Below are 20926 nucleotides of genomic sequence, written 5' to 3' on the forward strand. Positions count from 1 at the left end.
GTAAATTAGCCCAGGTCTGGCAGTTTGGTACATTAAAACCAAAAAAAATCTATCTTTGTGTGAACAATGTGCTGGAAAATGGATTTGTGTGATATGTAAATCAGCACACATTTAATGAGGAAACACCTCATTTGCATACTAAAAATAAACATAAAACATTATAATAAAAAAAAACTTGTATTTATATTAACTGTCAGCTTGTTAAGTTTCATTGTTATGTGAGTAAAGGTTGACTGGTGTCTGGACTTAAACTGTGTAAAAGTCCGTAATGGTTCTGGTGGCTCGCTTCGTCCGGTAAAGTGAACTTCACGTTTTAGATTTTATTTTGAAATTCATAACCGGAAATGTAACGGATGATTTCGTCACCTTGACGTTTGGTGTCCAAGCAGCGACAGCAGGAAACTTTGTCGAGTTTCTCCGTAACTTTCTTCTCGGTTCTGTTCTGACACCGGCCGCTTTCGTTGCTATTTGAGGAATGTTAGTTGTTGACACATATTGGAAGTAGTTTTCGGAGCTTCGTGGAGATTTTTATTCTTTTCACAGGCGGTGTTTTAGAGGATCCAGGTGACGGAGACTCGGGAGTTCCCGAGCGGCTAACTCCGTTAGCCTTAACAGTTAACGTCACTTTAAAAGTGAACGGGCGGAAAGCTAATTTAGCTCAACTGATATCTGACCGACACACAGCTTAAACTTTGAACGACACTTTGTTTTGTTATTCGGCTTCTGTTTGAGAGCTTTTCGTTTTGAGTTTGACCGAATTTCCGTGTCTGAAACTTGGGAGACTTTACGTGAACTTGATCGATACTGTTAATGGATCCTGAGAGTAGCAGCTAGCGGTGACAGCGAGCTAGCGGGGAGCCGGAGCCGAAGTTACGTTTCCGCTTTGTGAACGCTGCCCTCGCAGTTCCCAGAACACCGAAGTGCTCCCGACAGGATGGCCGGAGACTCCACCGTCAACTTCAACCTCCTGCACCGGACCTGTAAGCTGGTGGTGCTGCTCTGTCTGCTCCACATCTCCGTCACTGTCGTCTTCTACGTCCGCTCTCTGGACATCCGGTTCGCTTTCGCCCAGAACCAGCAGACCCGGAATGCTGTCACACAACTGAACCCGGGAAGAACCACTCTCGAACCAGAACCAGAGGGACCCGCGGACCGGGCAGACGAGAAGAAAGCCCCCGAGCTTCCGCCGCAGGAGGAGAAGGCAGGAGAGCCGGAGAAGACTCTGGAGAAGTGCCCGGAAACATCACCTCTGCTGGGTAAGACTGATGAATCCAGCTCTGCCACAGTCACTGTGAAACTCTGATTTCAGATGTTATCAGGTGAGGTGTTAGTGATAGGTCTGAGGTGCCAGCATACCGTATTACTCCTGTAGTGCTGCTCATGGTGGGACGATAATACTACTATCTGCTCTTTGTAATAAAGTGGCGCTATATAAATAAAACTAAATTAAACCTTTATTTTACCAGACAGGTTAATTAATAACAGATTCTTATTTCCAATAATGGCCTGGCAGCCGGAGACAACGGCCCCCTGTAGGGTTAGTGTGCTGGGACAACAACACCTTAAAACCAGGTACAGAGACACCAAGAAACAAAAGGAAAGAATAAACAAACTAAGTCTGTAGCTAATCCCCAGAGCTAGAGGCTCAGCAGTTCGTACAGCCTCAGGTGAAGAAGGTGTCTGTAAATGAGCTGGCGATTGGACCGTAAAAAGTGGTGACAGAGTTTTATTGTTTCTGTAAACAGAACAATGAAGTACAACTAAACGAGCCTGCTGTGTAATGGAGAACATCAAGCTGCTCAAGAAGCCCTTTTACCTGCACACAGGTAAATGACGACATCACCAAAGTCTAGCATGGGTGAAACAGTCATCTGAATCAGAGGGAGTCCAGCAGGGTGGGTGGAGGATCACCTCGGTCGGACAGTGTGCTGTCTAACCAGACTCCCAAGTACTCACCAAGTATGTTTTTACTGGCTCAGGTTCCACACTCATTACACCTTTGTGATTTGGTAGGTGAAGGGCAGAGAAAGCTCGCTGGATTAAATTGAAAGATTGTTATAGAGTGCTTCAACTCTTTTCAGGCGAGGAGCCAGCTGAATATAAAACTGTATCATCTGCATATAAGTTGATAAACCAGCCTCCGTCACTTCGCAGTATGTCATTTATGTTTATTTAAAACACTATTGGGCCTAAAATAGAGCCTTGTGGTACTCCTTTGGTGACAAGTAGGGGCTTAGACAGCAGATGTTCTGATCTATGGACTCTGAGGTAATTGGAAAACCAAGGCTCCTTAGTGGGTTCACTGGGATAGACTGGTGTATGTATCAGGAGCTTTTGCCAAGTCAATAAAAATAGCATTACATAACTTTTCTTCTTGTCAAGTGAATTTGTAACATTATTAAAGATAATGCCCGTTTCATCGTGTTAATTAGAGGTGGTACTGAACAGGAAGCTTCCGGTCTGAGACGCAAAGCTGAAGCGGAAGTCCCTGAAACCTGCGTCCTCTCCAGCAGCCAGCAGGGGGCGACTCCAGCGGCTGCAGAAAGAAGTGTGATTGTATAGAAGTCTGTGAGAAAATGTTTCTACTTGTCAGCTGATTTATTCCCTCAGTAAACACTTTCCTGATGAGTTTCTGGTCTCAGTCGCTAGTTTCAAGTCTTCTTCAACACAGCATGATGTTCATTTAGTAAATTATGGTCCCATTTAGAGGAACAGAGACCAGGAAGCAGGGGGGGCTTTAGGGCGGGATTCTATGATTGACAAGTCGTTTCCATGGCGGCCTGTCAATCAGGCTAGAGTGATTCGTACCCACTTCACTGTAAATTTTACCAGCTTATTAGGAGTCGGCTGTTCACTTTCTCTGGTGAGTACATTTAGTTTTAAGCCTGTTGTTCTCTAGACAAAGTTATCAGCCCTATCGGCCAAACTCGAGGCTTCAAAACGGCAGTCCACAAACTAACGGGTGACGTCACCATGACTACGCTCACTTCTTATATACGGTCAGTGGGTAGTAGCAGAACAGGGTCACGTGGTTGATGTTCTGACTGCAGCTCCTCTTCTCACCCTGCGCGTTGGAACGCTCCGTTATAGTTACCGAGTGAAGCATCTCACTTATATTAGATCTTTGTTTGGAGTTGCACATGCACAGTACCTAGGTAAGGACTACTAGCCAATCGGAAGCAGAGTAGGGCGGGTCCTGACGAGCAAGGTTGTGTGATCCAAAACAAAGCCGGAAAATCCATCGGTGTTCAGTTCAGGAGCAGAGTTTTCTGTGGGAGACGGGAACTCCCTTTGGGCTGCAAGCAGAATATGGCGTCTTTAAGACCTTTAGGGTTACAGTGATGGGACCAAGTTTTCTGTAATCATGAAGGAAGCCAGAGCACCACACAGGTTGGGCTAAAACGGCTTCATCCTCCCCCTTTAAACAAACAAACAGGAGTCAGAGGTGCTGGGAGCGTCAGAGGCTCATACCTGCAGCGATGAGCTGATAGGGTTTGAGTCAGTGGGGCTGGAAGCCGCCCGACAGGTCCGACAGGTAAGACTGACCTCTAACTCTGCTTTCACATATATCCACTGAGTCTCTTATAAGGTGAGACGTGAGACCTTCTGATTGGCTCTCAGCCTCATGTCGGTTAGATTAAGAACAGAGGTGATTCGCACAGAGCAGCTCTGCACGTCCTCTGTTTGATGTCATGAACAGCTGCCTCAGCCGGTTGGGTGGGGTTTGGGGTCTCAGTGCATCATGGGAAGTCCCCTGGCAGTCTAGGCCTATAGCAGTGTAAGAAAGGACTGCTCCAGGACTCACCTGAGCCAGCCCTGACTATAAGCTTTACAGGAAGGTGTTGAACGTGGGCTTCACCTTCCTGTAAAGCTTACACTGACGGAGGAATGAAGGTGTGACACTGAAAACCGAGCTGAACGCTAACGTGTGTGAAGCGTGTTCGGCTGATCATCCATCAGACTCGTTTATTTAGCTGGTTGGCGTGCTGTCGTACTCTGGTGCGTCTCCTCGCCTCCGCTCGTCAGTGTGTGAGGGCTCAGAGCTGCCGTCTGATTGGCTGCTGAGCCTTCTGTCTGCTGGTGTCTTTTGGGAGGCAGATTGTAGAGATGTTTGTGGCGCTTCCACATCAGGCTACCTGACCCTTATTATTCTTTCTTTCACGTACAGCCCTGAGCGGTGGTACTGGTGTGTAGTACCTGTACACATGTGTACCGTGCAGTGCGTATACTCGTGGTTTTTATTTGTATAATAATACTCGACATTCCTCAAAGCTTCGTCCTTTTATAAAAACACGTTTTGTGAAGATGTTTCTAATGTAAATATTAATCTGCAGTAACTTTAGAGTTATTGATTATTGAGCAGCTGTTTGGTCTGTATGATGTCAGTCTCTCTTTAAACCATTGATTGGTAGAGTCCAGTTCCCTGAGCTGTTTGTTATCAGCTGATGGTGTCCCTGTTTCCTCAGCTGTGACCCCCCCCCCACCAACCGTGCACAGCTGGACTTGTGTTTTTCACAGTTGGGCGAATGCTCTAAAATTTAAATCCAGGAAATTTCAAGGTCCTGAAATCGAAAGCTTGAATTTGTCTTTATGAAACATTCAAATTGTGCCAGTGTTATTTTAAGAAAGACAGATCATCTTTGTCTGTTCACACACATCTGTTCACACGTACTGTGTGTACTGCAATACTACGTCCGTGTACATTTAGAGAAATGAAATGAAATTTGTTTACTCACACTTTCACTTCTGCCGCTCTTCAGATTAAATCAAAGCCGTTTCCCTTCTCAGTATTTCTTATCGTTTGTGAAGAATCAGAATCAGAAAGAACTTTATTAAGTAGAGGAACCAGGTAGAGCCAAAAACGTTACCACGATAAATCAGTAATTATCAGGATAAAAGTCAGATCATTCAGGTTTAAAGGCAGATTTTTGCTCATCAGTGGTTTTAAACTTTTCTTCTTGATGCCAAACAGGATCAATAAATTAATCTGAGGCAGAACATTCAGAACTATTCTGATAAAATCTGTTTTAACAAATGCACGAGGAAAATTAAATAATATCTGTTTTCAGTCCCTTTGCCTCAACAAAATAAATACCTTACTAGAAACATTAAGTGCTGATTCGTTCGTGATTCACATGAATTCAATCAAACGTTGAACACTTCTTATTTTGTTAGTGAGGAAACTTGAATCGTGATAATTATGGTTGTTGTTTTATTGCGCAGCTGATGTCAGAACAGTAGAGTTTAACACAAAACTAAAAGCTCAGAGTTTCCGAGGTCCTTAAAAAGTTCATGTTATTTTTATAAAGTTTTCCTTTTTTGGGAGAAGATTAATAATCCATCTGTACCGAGAAAACCAACGTGTTGTGATGTGGGCTGACGTCTCCTCGGAGAGCAGGAAGATAAAATAGTTTCTGTTAACGTTAATCTCATGTGGGCGGGGGGCTGGAGAGCGTTTAGCTGCACCTGCTGAGGAAACGCTGTGTGGAGCAGTTAAAGACAGGAGAGCCTGAAACATAAAGCTGATGATCGTTTTAAAATCACAGGCGTCTGAACCCTGAGAGAGGCCTGCCCGGACAGTAAAGCCTTCAGGTGTGGAAAGGACCACACCTCCGTGTGGATTATTGAATGTAAATAAAGTCATTGTGGTTGTTGAAAGCTGCCTTTGAACCCTGGACCTCCTTCCTCTGTGACGGCAGTTTGTGGTGAAACCGCCGCGTCATTAAACGATCACATGTCCTACGGGTGACCGCTGGACTTGAGTCATCCAGTTACTGTGAGGGCTGACTGCAGTATAGGCGACCCTGAACGCACCACGCATGCTTTCTGAAGCTCAGTGTGGACAGACGGACGTGAAGACCCACTCCTGGTTTCTAGTCCAGATGTGTCCGTCCAGCATGAGGTCACAGACGTCTGTAAACCCTGCAGCTGTTTGTTGTTGATGTCCAGACGTGAGATCAGCTCCGACGCTGGATGGAAAATTACTGAGTGTTAATGAGCAGTTTGTACAGAAAGGAACATTTTTGTGTGATTACACAGCGAGAAGCCTGCTGAGGTTTCCTGTTCGCTCTCTGGGGAAAACTCACAGGAAACTGGGCCACTTTCTGCGCACCTCTTCCTCACTCTGCACACCACCAGGGTTTAAACACACTTAACCTCCACTGCGACACACGTGGACTAACCTGCTGGCTTCTAACGTTAGCCTCCTCACGTGCTACATGCTAACAGAACCAACCTATCAGAGTGAACTTGTGTTCAGGGTATCAACCAGTCAGCTGCAGTTTGATTCAGGAATCATCTCTGCAGGAAAAGGCCAGTGTTGCACCAAAATCTGTGACCCAGATGGGAAGTCCGGATAACGCTGCTGTGAAGCGTCACAGTTTGGTTTCAGGAAAAAGATCGTGGTTTGACTTTAGACACAGAATGTGATGGTCACAGATTTTAATGCAACACCGGCAACCTTCCTCCACCGCATGATTCAGACTGTGCAGAAAGAGGAGGGGCTGTTCACAGTTCGTGGTCAGCGTGTCGGTGAGAGCGCGACCGAGCCGCACGCAGCGCTACAATGACTTCAACCCATTTTCCCGCGTTTTCCCAGTGACACTGTAGAATTCTCTGCAGCTCAGTTGGAGCGCTGCTGAAATATGCAGGAAGTCAGGAACCACGGTTGTAAGTTCCAGCTTAGAACCGGTTCTCGTTAGGTTTATAAGATGTAGTTTTGATGTGGGTCCCTCCTCAGGACTGCTCTAACAGCAGCGTTGTGTGTGGTGGTGGTGATGATGATGATGATGATGAATAAATGAATGATGAAGTGATCATATTTTGTGTCCCAAACAGCTCTGACTCTTCCTGCAGTCAGTCTGATTGTTTCTGTCCTCAGTTGGTCCCCTGCGGGTGGAGTTTAACATTCCCGTGACTCTGGAGCAGACCAAGGATGAGAACCCCAACCTGCAGCCGGGGGGGGCGCTTCAGACCCAAAGACTGTGTGGCGCTGCAGAAGGTCGCCATCATCATCCCCTTCCGCAACAGAGACGAGCACCTGAAGTTCTGGCTGTACTACCTGCACCCCATCCTGCAGCGGCAGCAGCTGGACTACGGAGTCTACGTCATCAACCAGGTACGCTGTGATGTCACAGTGATGTCATCAGACTACACCTGTCTTGCATACGGTCTGCGTTACAAACTTCTCCCCCACAGATCTCTGGCAGAATATTACGTTTGATTCATGATCATTTCAGGATGATCAGCTTTTAATAAAGTCGACGAGCTCGTCAATCACAGCCTGGAAGGGGCGGGCCATAAGGTGTCACAGCAACCTTTCGAAATGTTGAACTCATTGAATGATTAACGAGTTAGTAATTAAGCCAATCAGAGGGTGCAGGGTCTCCACTTCCATCGTCCACTGCTTCCCACACACACAGTGTAAATAGTTACTGAAACGCTCCTGAACGTTTTCATGTAGGAGCTCAGGTAATCCTCGGGGGAAGGTTAGCGTCAGACATTATCCAAGTGCATTATGGGAAATGTACCTGGTTACAGGTGTTCAGTGTGCAGGTAATCGAGTCACTGCTCCTGACACAAACCCTCCTTAAAGCCACAGTGTGTTTCAGTCACTTCAAACCAAACGAGCTTGTTCCCTTTGTTAGAGTTAGCTGATTCCAGTCTTTATGCTAAGCTAAGCTAAGTGGCTGCTGGCTTCATATTTAGCCTACAGACATGAGCGTGACATCAGTCTGAACACCTGGCAGAAGAAAAGGTTTCACTACGTGTTGAACTGAAATCCTCGCGGTCAAAGTGCGTCCACTAATGAGCTTGTTTCTGCCAAACACTGTTATTACAAGTGTCTGACGGCTTCATGGGAAGGAGCGCTGCAGAGAGAGGCTTTTATCTAAAGTGTAACATCCTTTTTGTTTAACCAGAAAAACCCACAGTATATCTTTTGGCACAGACACCAGACTGTGTTGATAAAAACAGTAATTTTAGCTCACAGAACGCAGGAGGAGCTGCTCTGCCGCCGGTAAAATGGAGTCTGGTGGCTTTGACGAGAGCGATACGATGGCTGTTTCTGGGTAAACAAAAAGGATGACGGGACGCAGGCTGCAACGCTCGTCGTGAAGTGACCTGTGAGCTCAGGGAGGGTCATTGAAGAGGTCCTGGAAACATCCTGGAACGGCCTTTATTGCAGTGAACATGACGAGCTGTGTAAACACACTGAGAGGACTGTTTGTAAAGTGTGTGTGTTCCCTAAAGCAACAAAGGCTGCGTTCACGCTGCACGTCCTAATGCTCCAGGCCCATTTATTACTTATTACTTTGGACATGGCCCGTGACCTGGCCACGGCCTGAAAGTGACGTCACACTTGGCACGCCGTCGCGAGGAGGTAAACATGGAGGCCAACATGGAGGCCATCTTCCCGGACGGGCAGCGTGCAGGTGATGCAGGGTCGCTCCGGAGCAGTGGGGGAATCTCCGAGAGCTACCACGTGATTACAAAACCATGACCATGCTGCGAACGTTAACCGTGATGAATTAACGTTAGCTTCCTACAGATGTAGCTAACGTTACGTAGCAGCTGAAAACCTACAGTCAGCTTTCCTGCTGCCAGCGCAGGGGAGACGTTAGCCAGCGCTAACCGCCTTCACTTCCAGCAGGGAAACAACAGACAGACTTTTACTAACGGACACGCTTTGACCTACACGCCAACTTCCCGCTAACCTTTTCCTCTGCTCGCTTTCACTGCCGCTCTCTCTCTCTCTCGCTACGCACCTGTTCCCGTTAAAGGAGCCTCAGCTCTACTAACAACACCTGTCAGGTAGATGTCTAACAGGCGCTGGGTGCTGCAGTAGTTGCTCCTCGCTGGGGCAGATCACCCCCCCCCCCCCCCCCCCCCCCCCCCGTTTACCTGCACGGATCTGATCTCTAACAGAACTTGAGCCGGTCCTCCTGAAAGACATTCTGTAAAGTTGTCGTCTTCTCACTGCACTTTGTTTGTTTGTTTGTTTGTTTGTTTGTGACTCACAGTTGTTCTTCTCTCTCTTGTCTGTGTCCTTCCTCCTCCTCCTCCTCCTCCTTTATTTCACTCTGACTCCCTCGCTCCCTCCTCCCTCTGCATGTCAGGCATTTCTGACCAATGGCTGTGGTCGCTGGAGACGTTGAGACCCGCCCCCTGCCTGGTCTCGGCCAGTAGCAGCTGGAGCTGGCTAAGCTCTGGTAAAGTGGGCTTCTTCTTCTTCTTCTCTTTTTTCTGTCTGCCTCTTTTCTGTGTTTCCAGCAGCAGATACAAACCAGAGGTCGTCTCACATAAAACGCCGTTTAAACATGTTCTGAGGGAACCTGGACGTACAAGCTTTCCAGCTGAACATCTGTTCATGTTTGTGCCTGATTTTATTATGTGAACATGAGTCAGTGTGAAGCTGGATACTGACCGAATCACCTGGAGACAACACATTTACAGACAGGAAGTTCAAACCCACCTGGTCTCCATCACCGAGGCTACGATCACACCAGCTTTTTAGCTACGTGTCAGAATTGAGCTCGGTCTGTATAAAAACGCACTTCATGTGACCGTTCGCGTCCTCTGTTGCTGGGAGGAACACAAGAGGTCAAAGAGGCTGTGGCGGCGGGAAACAGGCCGGGAGTCGCCGCAGAGTAAATACGGAGAGCTGCAGACTACAAGAGTAGAAGTGTTGTTTACACAGTACAGTGTATTTAAGTAAAACTCTGTTTGACTGACTGATAAGAGCCAATCAGGAAGCCAAACGTGAGCGTCTGCGTCATCGTTTCCGCCTGTCGGCAGCGTTTTTTCACACGTCTACGTTTCAGTCTGGACGGGAGGCGGAGACGTAGGAGAAGGTCTGAGTGTTAACAGGAAGATGTAGGAGAGTGGGCTTCGCAGCCACGGACATGCAGATATACGTCACACATCATATTGAACTCTTCAGTGTGTTTCTGAGGGTCTGCAGACAGAAACACACGGATAAGATCCATAACCATGTTGTCAGTGGGGGGTAAAGACCTAGAGTACTACAGAGTGACCTGTTGAGTCTGGAGGTGGAGTCAACATGGACAAACAACACGCAGACATCCAGTTCACCCGCCTGTCCTGCAGGTAATAAGCCAAACCCACCTGAGAGCTCGGCGCAGGTGTCGGTTGCCTAGCAGTGGTGCGGTCTGTTTGCTGGCACACAGGTGATAGAAACCTGAGGAGTCGTCGTCTCATCACAACAGCAAAACATCAAGTGTTATTAATCAGTGAGTGAATGAGGGCACGCCTGAGCTGGGGGGGGGGGGCTATCTGCTCTGTGGTGACATTTTCTACACAGTTAAATTAACTAGCCTACTTGCAGCACATCACCTGCACGGATATTATTTATCACAGCAACCACAGCGTCTTGGAAAAAAAACGCTGCGCCTCCAAAGCGCTCCCAGCTGGTAAAAAACACTTTGGTGGACACGGGAGTGAGCGGAGAACAGAAGAAAGCAAGAATCGACGACTCGCCTGTAATAAATAATAAATGTGCCGTGTGTTAAAGTATTGAACAGTTCAAACAGGAGTGTGAAGCTGCAGAAACCCCGTGAGCCTCAGGTCTGATCCCAGCCTGCTGAGACCTGGACCAGCAGAACCTTCCCGCCTTTCGTGAAACAGCTGCTTGTATATTTTGTTAATTGATGAATATAATCGATTAACATCCTTCACAGCATTTTTCCACACATGCCTAAAACTCTTGCACAGTAAATAATGTGCATATGTATCAGTCTGAGGTTTGGACACCAACAGTTTTTCTTTCTTGTTGTTGTTTTCTACATTACAGATTAATAAAACATCAAAACTATGAAGAAATACGAATTCTGTAGGAAACAAAGTGTTAAACCAGAATGTGTTTTAGATTCACATTTCACTTTGAGGACAGCTTTGCACTCGGTCAGCTTCATGATGTGGTCACCTGGACTGGTTCTCCCAGAGCTGCTGAGCACCGATTGGCTGTTTTACCTTCACTCCATCACTCTCCTGCTGGGTCCAACAGCCCTTTTCTGCGTCTAACAAAGACGTTATTTCTTATCTGGTCTTTCATTTTCGTTTTGATTTCGTCAGAATTCGTCTGCAAAGTTGAAATAAAAACCGCAGAATGTGGAGGTTCGTTCTCTACATAAACTGGATAATTTAAACGTCCTTTAGCTCAGACGTCTGTCTCTCTGTGTGCTTCAGGGCGGATCTGAGATCTTTAACCGGGCGAAGCTCCTAAATGTGGGCTACGCCGAGGCTCTGAAGGAGTACGACTACGACTGCTTTGTTTTCAGCGACGTGGACCTGATCCCCATGGACGACCGCAACACCTACAAGTGTTTCAGCCAGCCTCGACACCTGTCTGTGTCCATGGACAAGTTCGGCTTCAGGTGAGACCACACACCTTCTGGATCTGTGTCGTGCTTTGTGTCCCCTCGCTCCTCAGGTCCCTGTTCGATTGGTCCCCTGAGGACTCTGGTCCGAACGCTGCTGAGTTTAATGAGTCTTTGTTTAGTGTTCTGCAGCGCTGCCGCCATGGGAACACACCGTTACGCCACGCACCATCTAATGTTTCCTGTTTACTGTACCGCCACGTGTGAGTGAGAACAAGGCTTCAACTATGTGGAACCCCAGGTGCATTCTGGGAGCGCAGTGCTCGGGTGGGGTAGTAAGGTACCATGAGCTCTTTAAGATAAGATGGTGCCTGACCATTAAGAGCTTTGTAGGTAAGAAGAAGGATTTTGAATTCTATTCTGGATTTTACAGGAAGCCACTCAGAGAAAACAGAAACACAGTAGAATTCCTTAGATTAAGCAGCAGATGTTGGTGATTCAGGAGCTCAGAATATTTCCAAATTAAGAGCACTGGTGTCAAAGGTCGAGATGGAGATGATCATTCATGCTTTAGATCACATGTTTTTACTTGTTTGACCAAGAAGGAGCTTTACCGTCTCCAGGCTGTTCAGAGCTCTGCTGCAAGGCTTCTAACTCACATTAACAAAAGAGCACACATCACACCTTTTTCAGCAGCACTTCACTGGTTACCAGTCCAGTATAGAATTCAGTTAAAAATCCTGCTCCTTACTTTTAGAGCCCTGCACGGTCAGGTTCCTCCCTACATATCTGAGCTGATACAGCTTCATACTCCGACCCGTCGTCTGAGGTCATCAGGTCAGAGGCTGTTAGTGGTTCCTACATTCATTTTAAAACCAGAGGAGATCGATCATTCCAAGCGGCGGCGCCGAGGCTGGGGAATGCTTTTAAAAAGCAACTGAAGACGCTGCTATTCAAGCAGGCTTTTAGTTAGATGAGGGGTTTTTATGGTTTTTGGACTGTTTACTTTTTTTATTGTATTACATTTTATTGTTATCTGGGAAAGGTGCTATACAAATAAAGTCTACTTACTTACTTACAGTGCAGGGAAGCTAAAACAGGAGAAATATGATCTCTTTTCCTGGTTCCTGTCAGAACACGTGCTGCAGCATTCTGGATCAGCTGAAGAGTCTTAATGGACTTTTTCGAGCAGCCTGATAATAAGGAATTGCAGTAATCCAGCCTAGAAGTAACAAATGCATTTTTCTGCATCATTTTTAGACAGGATGTTCCTGATTTTCGCAATATTACGTAGGTGAAAAAAGGCGGTCCTTGAAATTTGCTTAATGTGAGACTTAAACGACATGTCCTGATCAAAGATAACTCCAAGATTCCTCACAGTGGTGCTGGAGGCCAGGGCGATGCCAATATTTAGATAATGCGTCACGGAGGTGCTTAGGCCCCAGAACAATAACTTCAGTTTTATCTGAGTTTAAAATTAGAAAATTACAGGTCATCCAGGTTTTAACATCCTGAAGGCACATTTGAAGTTTAACTAACTGATGAGTTTCATCTGGCTTGATCGATAGATATAACTGAGTATCATCTGCATAACAATGAAAGCTTATGGAATCTGATAAATAGGGCTTAAACCAGCTTAGAGCGGTTCCTTTAATGCCAATGAAATATTCCACAGTTCAAACACTGTGTGATGATGTCAGCATAAGCCAGCTCACCTATTGGTTGCTGTGTTGTAGCTGTCCTCAGGTCTGTGTGTCAGCAGGCTGAAGAGCTGAACACAGGCCCAGACTCACAGGGTTCAGGCCCGTCCCCCTGTCAAATCGTGCTCGAGGATTCTCTGCAGACATTTTGAGCCCTTTATGCACACATTTCATAGCGTTGTTAAAACATGGGAGTCACCAGGGTACGCCTGAATGCAAGAGAAACATCCAGGTAAACTGGCTTTACAAGAGAATAAGAAGAATAAACAAACTAGCATGAACCCTCGACGTTAAACCCAAATCTCACTGATGGTTCAGACAGAACTGGGTGGAGATTACTGACACAGATCTGACCTCCCGGCCACTCTGAAGGGTGAGAGAGCCTGAAAGAAGCATCGTGAAGAAAGTAAAAAACCTGAAATAAAAAGTCCCACTGTGCAGCGAGTCTCAGCGTCGGTAAGGTGTCCCTGTTCCTGTCTCCAGCAGTTTGAGCCTGTGCAGCTCTCACGCTCCAGCACTCACCAGTCTGTGAGGGTTCAGGAATCAGGGGGACATCGAGACTGAGTCACGGCCTCAGTGAAGACGGTCGTGTCCTTCAGTCTCTGAACACTCGTCTGACATTAAGGACAGAAGAAATCCCACCCAGAGATCTGCGAGCCGGAGCTTCATGAAGTGGAGACGATGCGACACGTGATGACGTTTAAAAAGTGAAATCCTTCAGACAGCAGAGATACGCAGCTTTTCCAGGCAGCTTTCTATTTGTTTAGTAAAGAAATGAGCATCAGGCAACACAAACCTCCTGCCACTCTAAATTTACATTTATTCATTCAGCTGACGCTTTTATCCAAAGCGAGCTCAGTCTGTAAGACGTCGCACGCCTCTGAAGCAGCGAGGGGTTACCTGCTCTGCGACACAATAGTGGACGTGTCTCAGTGGGAATTGAACCCAGGTCTCTGACACCAAAGGCATGTGTCTTATCCACTTTCTCATCACCACTCCTTAATGACTAATGATAAATGAATGTTTCTACCTGTTTATCTTTCTCTCTTGTCCTCCCTCAAACTCTCAGGGAGTAATTGACTCAGGCCCCGCCCACTCTCCTACATCTTCCTGTTAACACTCAGACCTTCTGCTACGTCTCCGCCTCCCGTCCAGACTGAAACATAGTCCAGACGCTCACGTTTGGCTTCCCGATTGGCTCTTATCAGTCAGTCAAACAGAGTTTTATTAAAATATTCTGTACTGTGTAAATAACACTTCTGCACTTGTCTCCGTATTTGCTTTGTGGCGACTCCCAGTCTGTTTCTACCGCCACAGCCTCTTTGACCTCCCGTGTTCCTCTCAGTAAGCGTTCCACCTCGCTGTCGCTGTCTCTGCTGCGGTTCTTCATAAACCCTGCTCTGTTTCGTCTCCAGTAGAACTTTCTTCTTCAGACAATCTGCTTCCTGTTTACAACGGCACGCACATGCTCAGTCGATGTGAACGGATTCTGATCCGCAGCTGAAGCGCTGATGTTTTATACAAACTGAAGGTTTGGAGCTTCGCGTGTCGCAGCCCTCTAACCTCACAGCCGAGCGTCAGCGTCCTCGCTGGGCTGTGTGAGAGGAAACTGCTGAGTCCCTGCAGAAACCGGATGGTGATGAGATATCAGCTCTGGGTGGCTTCAAGTTCACTACCAGTCATGAGGGGATAGAGAATGTGTGTTATGAAGAAGTGCTGACAGCGACACCACAGAGGAAGAGATCTCCTCTGAAACGCCACCATCTGCCAGGCGCCCCGCTTCCTGTTTCCTGCAGCAGTTTTTCCTCTCAGGATACACCAGACTAAAGAAGCTTTAGAGGTTTCCTGTTGTTGTTGTTAAAATCAGTCTGACTGCAGGACCGCGTTTCCTCCAGCGAGCTGGGCGGTACAGACAGACTGAGCGTGTGCGGCGCAAACGACCGTATATGGAACAAACGACCGTATATGGAACAAACGACCGTATATGGAATAAACGACTTCTGTCAGTCAAGTCATCGCGTTGTGGTGACCCATTTCTGTTTCGTTATGTGCGGTGAAAAATCATGTGACAACTCATGATGGCGCCAGCTAAGTGGCGCCACAGCAGCAGCTGAGCAGGTCACAGAGAGACTGAGAGAAACGCTGAGATTCAGTAGTTTAGCATCGTTAGCATAGTTTAGATCGTAGTTAACACAGAGGGTCTAGCTCTAACAGACTTAAGTAGTAGTAGATGACAGGAAGTAGACATACAGCACTTTGCACTCTGCTCATACAAATGACCACATCTCAGAAACTAAAAAAAGTACACAGCTGAAATCACTTGTGAACGATTTTGTTCATCTTTCTACATTTAGAAATATTTTGGATCAATGTGTTTTGTGTTTATTGTGTAAACCTTTATGAGAAAACATGCCCGATTTTTGTATTTCTTTTATTTACCACACTATTTATCAATACTTTTATCAATTATTATGGTTTCTTTTAGCTGAGGTTGTACAGATTTTATGGATATGAAGCATTTAAAGATACTCCAAGAAATGACATCACAGAAGGCAAAAATCCCAGAGTAGGCACTGATGGACCATTTGTATTGCAGAGTTCAAAGGGTTAATTCAAGTGAGTGAAAGTCTGAATAATCTCAGTTTCATTATCCTCCAAAGGTAAATATGCGTCCCTGCTGGCTGCTAACTGGGTTTATACATTAATGTTTTCTTCCCAACTTGTTTGAAATGTACACGTTTGGTTCAGGTGCTGAAGGTGACGTGCTGCTCGTCTGATTTGCGTGCGAAGGTTTAAGGTTTGTGCTTTGACACGTGAAGCCGGGTCAGAACAGTGATGGAGCCACGCTGCATTAAACAGCAGCTGAATACTGACTAACTTTCCTTCTCCTCAAAATTCATGCTACATTACGGTAAAACGGCCCGTGACATGACGAGAAACGTTTCGGTCGTTATTACTGTTTCTTTAGTTCGGAGTTAAAGGTTTGTTTTTTGTGTAATGAACTGTCCTGTTTTGGGGGATACGTCCTTGTTTAGAGATTTCCTGGAGTGGGCTGTTTTGGTTCTGACCACCGAGGAATCCTGGACTGGAGTTTCTTGTTTTCATTACAAACTGGACTATATCCTGTGGAATGGGACTGGGGTATAATTCTGGTTCCTTTGGCTTGAATATAAGCTGCATTTATTGTTTACCTCTGCTGTCTAAGGAAATGTAAAGCTGCAATTTGGGAAGTGTTTTCAAAGACACGTATTAACATGGTCAAAGTGATTTCACAGGGACGTTACAGCCACAGAGGTCAGAGCAGCGTGTTCCCTGAATGTGTCTCTGTGTCCTGCAGGTTACCGTATAATCAGTATTTTGGAGGCGTTTCCTCGATGAGTAAAGAACAGTACCTGAAGATCAACGGCTTCCCCAACAACTACTGGGGCTGGGGAGGAGAGGACGACGACATCTACAACAGGTACTGAGCCTCCACACAGCAGCAACACCTGGAATCAGAGATTAGAAACCAGCCAGCAGGGGGCGACTCCAGCGGCTGCAGAAAGAAGTGTGATTGTATAGAAGTCTGTGAGAAAATGTTTCTACTTGTCAGCTGATTTATTCCCTCAGTAAACACTTTCCTGATGAGTTTCTGGTCTCAGTCGCTAGTTTCAAGTCTTCTTCAACACAGCATGATGTTCATTTAGTAAATTATGGTCCCATTTAGAGGAACAGAGACCAGGAAGCAGGGGAGGCTTTAGGGCGGGGCTACAAGCTGATTGACAACCAATCAGGATAGAGGCGACTCGTATCCGCTGCTCTGTGAACGTTTAACCAGCGCCGCTGAAAAAGCTCATTAATAGGGCTGTCAAACAATAATTTTTTTCTTAAACTTGATTAATCGCATGTTTTACAACATAAAAATCTATTATTTTTATAATATATCTAAACTGTTTTAAGTCTGTATTAACAATGATAACAATTCTTACCAGTGCATCTTGATTGGAAATCAAATTAATGCAAAGAAGGTTAGTTTATGAACTTGACATTTAGATTTATTTGATTATTTCAAATCAAAAGATCTGTAACGAGACTGAGGTAAAACAATCTGTAAATGAAATATACTCTTCCTTAAGCTGGCTTTCAAAAATTCTACAGCAAAAGTGCATGTACAAAACGTACACACGTTATTATGAAGTGCATAACAAACAAAATCCTCCATAGCTGCATTATTTTTGAGTTCAGCTGAAACCAATGAGACAGCACTTGCTTTAAGTAGGAGTTTCAGCTTGACTGCTTTCTCCGTTTGTATGCGTGCAACAATTGTCCCCCGCGACGACAATGTGCATGACTTGCACTCTCCAAAATAGCGCTTTGCTTCAGTCCGCTAGCATCAGCCTGATTAGCCGTACTAGCTGCATGCTTAGCTCGTTGATGGTAACGTTAGCTTAAGCTCGAAGTGCTTTGATGATACTTTAATTCCATTTCACACGCGTCCTGCTTTTGACTTGTCAACGGAGCCGTCTGGGACTGTGTTGTTGTTGTTGTGGCTGCAGCAGGAGGTAGGAAGTGTCTGTGGCAGCATGACAACAAGTAAGGGTGCATCGAAGGGTCAAAATAGTAGCAGCCAAAGATCTTTTCAGCAAAGATTCTTTGGAAACGGCACCAGTGACGGTGTAAAATAAGAATATTTGACACTCGCGATTAACACTATTAAAACACGGTATGATCGGTCCTTAAACTCATCGTGATTAACGCATTAATGCTGACAGGCCTACTTATTATTTATTAATATGACTGAAACATATCGTTAAAGCATCACTCCGAGTTTATCGGTTTTGACTCGGCAGCAGCAGAAACGAACCAATCGGTGTTGGTGATCGATCTGTTGATTGGACCGATTCTGGTCTGATGCTTCCCTTCTTAGTTTCCAGCAGATGTTTGTGTCCCAGTTTACCCAGAATGCATCTGTAGACTGTTTGTGTTCGTGCCGGTCGCCTGCTGTGACCTCTGACATCGGCGCTGTTGTGTGTTTCCAGGCTGGCGTCTAGTGGGATGTCGATCTCCAGGCCGAGCGGCGAGGTGGGAAAGTGCCGGATGATCCGACACCAGAGAGACAAACAGAATGACCCGAATCCTCAGAGGTAACGACTCACCACGCCCTCTCCACGCCACCGCTTACCGATCAATCAGATCTGATGAGGGGGGGTCCGGTCTCGACCGGTGAACTGCTGGGTAAAGGTTCCACCTGTGTTCTGTTCTGCCAGGTTCGACCGGATCGCCCACACCAGAGAGACGATGCACAAGGACGGGATCAAGTCTTTGTCCTACAAAGTGCTGAAGACAGAAAAGTTCCCGCTGTTCACCAAGATCACCGTGGACGTGGGGAAACCGTGACGGCGAGCGGCGGCGTTCAGCTGACGGAGGGCGAGAGCTGGACTGATGCAGTAAAGACCAAACGTGCCTTTGACACTTGAATCTTTAAAGTTCTGGTTCCTGTGGACCAGACGTGCTGGACTCACCGTGTTTCTGTGATTCTTCTTGTTTCTGCACAAACAGACTGAGAGTTTGTGTTTACTTTCGCTGCCTCGAAGACTCGTCTCTGATTGGCTGCTGACTGGAACCAATCGGCTGCCTTGCTGCTGCAACGCTTCCTGCACAAGCCTTTTATTTTGAAAATCAGTGACAATCCGCGCTGCTGGGTCACATGGTCCGGGCTTTACTGGTGGGATTATGGGTAATGAACGGGGGTTTAGGTCTGGTCTGATCCAGATCTTGGTTCTTGATGAATCCTGTGTCTCAATTTCTCAAGAAAGAACCGAAACCAAATAAGTGTGTAAAAGTTCACTGAATATTCGTAAAGTTACTGAACAGCCACCGAGTTTCGGGCGACTCCTGGTGGATTATTAATCCTGATAAACTTTATTTATACTGTCACAGCTCAGAGAGCGTCAAACTGTAGAAACCTTTAAACACAAGATTAACTATGAGAATAATATGGAAAGAAATTAACAAGCAGTCCAGTAACAGTCAGTCAGATCCAGACTAACAACCTGGAATCCAGATTAACAGTCAGATCCAGACTAACAACCTGGAATCCAGATTAACAGACTTTAATCCAGGTTAACAGTCAGATCCAGACTAACAACCTGGAATCCAGACTAACAACCTGGAATCCAGATTAACAGTCTTTAATCCAGATTAACAACCTTGGGTCCTGGGCCCTGTGGGTTACCTGACAGGTGTGACAGAAGCTCAGCAGGTTCAAACTCAGAATCTACAAACAGAATCAGAAACGGATCGATCGGTGGTTCCAGAAACCAGTTTCACTTCGGATCCAGATCTAAACACCCGGCCCTGACTGTGTGTGTGTTCCTGGTGAGTTTCAGTCTCACGGGGGTCTCGAGTCCAAAGTCCACCTGTAAAGGTCTCGATAATCAGGTTGTGATTGATAAACGTTTCCCAAAGTTTGTTTTAATAAAATCATTTGACGTGTGATTAATTTAAAAACTGATCAGCTGTCGACCAAAACGACAACCAGAGTCCAAAAATCACCACGAGTCCGTCTGCCAGGTGCTCGTCTCAGCATTGATCCAGATATTGATCCAGATTGGACCAAACAGCTTTTATCCAGATAAACTTTGAATCACACCGTGTGTGTGTGTGTGTTTTACTGTGTTCGTGGGGTCCAACATGCTGGAAGTTCAAAGGGCCGTTTTGAGGGTTCAGCTTGGAATTGGTTTAGATAGGCGCCAGGTAGGGGCCAGGGGCCCGGTAACGCATTATATGCTGACGGGTCCCCACGAGGATAGTAACACATGTCTGTGTGTTGAATCAGCTTTTTGTCGACAGGTTTGTTTGTTTCTCTGCAGACCAAAAATCTTTATTGTTCATATGAATGAATCACCTGAATGTGCCTTAAAATTAATCCTGTGTAAATGTTGGATCCGGTTTTACTGGTTGAACCGGTTTTGCTGGGGGAGGATCTGGTCTGTGTAAATGTATGAGGATGAAAATGTGATAAATAGAGTTTAAGAGCTGACCTGAAGTCTGTGTGTTTATCTGTGTTGGTGTCATGTGTTTTCTTCAGACCCGCTTCAGGTCCAGAGGTTCAAACATCTGCTTCTGTTCTCAAACTGAGACGAGCTCTTCTTCTTCCAGACTCACGTCACAATCATCAAATCAACTTCCTGTTGCTGCACGTTCACTTGTTTCGTTCCCACACACCAAAATCTGCTCCGAGCTGCGTGGTGTCCTGCGTGGTGTCCTGCGTGGTGTCCTGCGTGGTGGACGGGGCCTGAGAGGAGAAAAACCTGTTGGAACCGGGGCGTTCAGGGCCGTGGGAAATGTGAGGTTTTGGCTGACAGGTGGTTCTTTTAAAGACTCATTATTTGAAGCCTTGGCCACGTTTAACCTGAACATCCGATCGTCATGCATACGAGAGGAAATGTGACTCGGGTTTAGAGACAAATTTCCGCTTTGTTGGTTTTTCCAGAGATCCCGGCTTAATCTATCCGCTACTCTGTTTCACCAAAGCAGTGGCACATAAGTTACCATGGCTTTCCCCACTGTTCCATATTCTTACTGATGTGTTTTGCATATTTCTCATTAGCTGCATTAAAATCCCACAGGTACATTTACAGTATGGTAGCTCAGATTGTGGTTATTAGGTTTCATAATTGGAGAAGAGGACAGCGTGCGCCGTCCTGCACACACAGCGAGCAACAGCCAGAAGGTTTACGTGGAATAAAAGCACATAACGTGTAAAAAAGATGAAATAAAAAGACTCTGACCAACTGAATGTGAGCTGCTAAAAACAGCTGAGCTGGCTCACACACTATACAGACCTATATTTTTTTTATATATACACACACACATATATATATGTATATATATGTATATATATATATA

General features: G+C 46.0%; 1 protein-coding gene across 1 annotated transcript; it reads left to right on the top strand.

Annotated features, from left to right (window-relative positions):
• Positions 1 to 346: 346 nt before the first annotated feature.
• On the top strand, positions 347 to 20057 carry LOC119884175 (beta-1,4-galactosyltransferase 1-like). Its single transcript, XM_038694632.1, is given in 7 exon segments — positions 347 to 1256; positions 6881 to 6954; positions 6956 to 7117; positions 11206 to 11393; positions 16374 to 16496; positions 18055 to 18159; positions 18283 to 20057. Coding segments are annotated over 7 exon segments (1104 nt in total). The 5' UTR covers positions 347 to 934; the 3' UTR covers positions 18413 to 20057.
• The last annotated feature ends 869 nt before the right edge of the window (positions 20058 to 20926 follow it).

This window comes from Micropterus salmoides, unplaced genomic scaffold (genome assembly GCF_014851395.1).
Source record: "Micropterus salmoides isolate LMB-PRFRI ecotype aquatic unplaced genomic scaffold, ASM1485139v1 Ms_hic_scaffold_325, whole genome shotgun sequence".
Classification (NCBI taxonomy): Eukaryota; Metazoa; Chordata; class Actinopteri; order Centrarchiformes; family Centrarchidae; genus Micropterus; species Micropterus salmoides.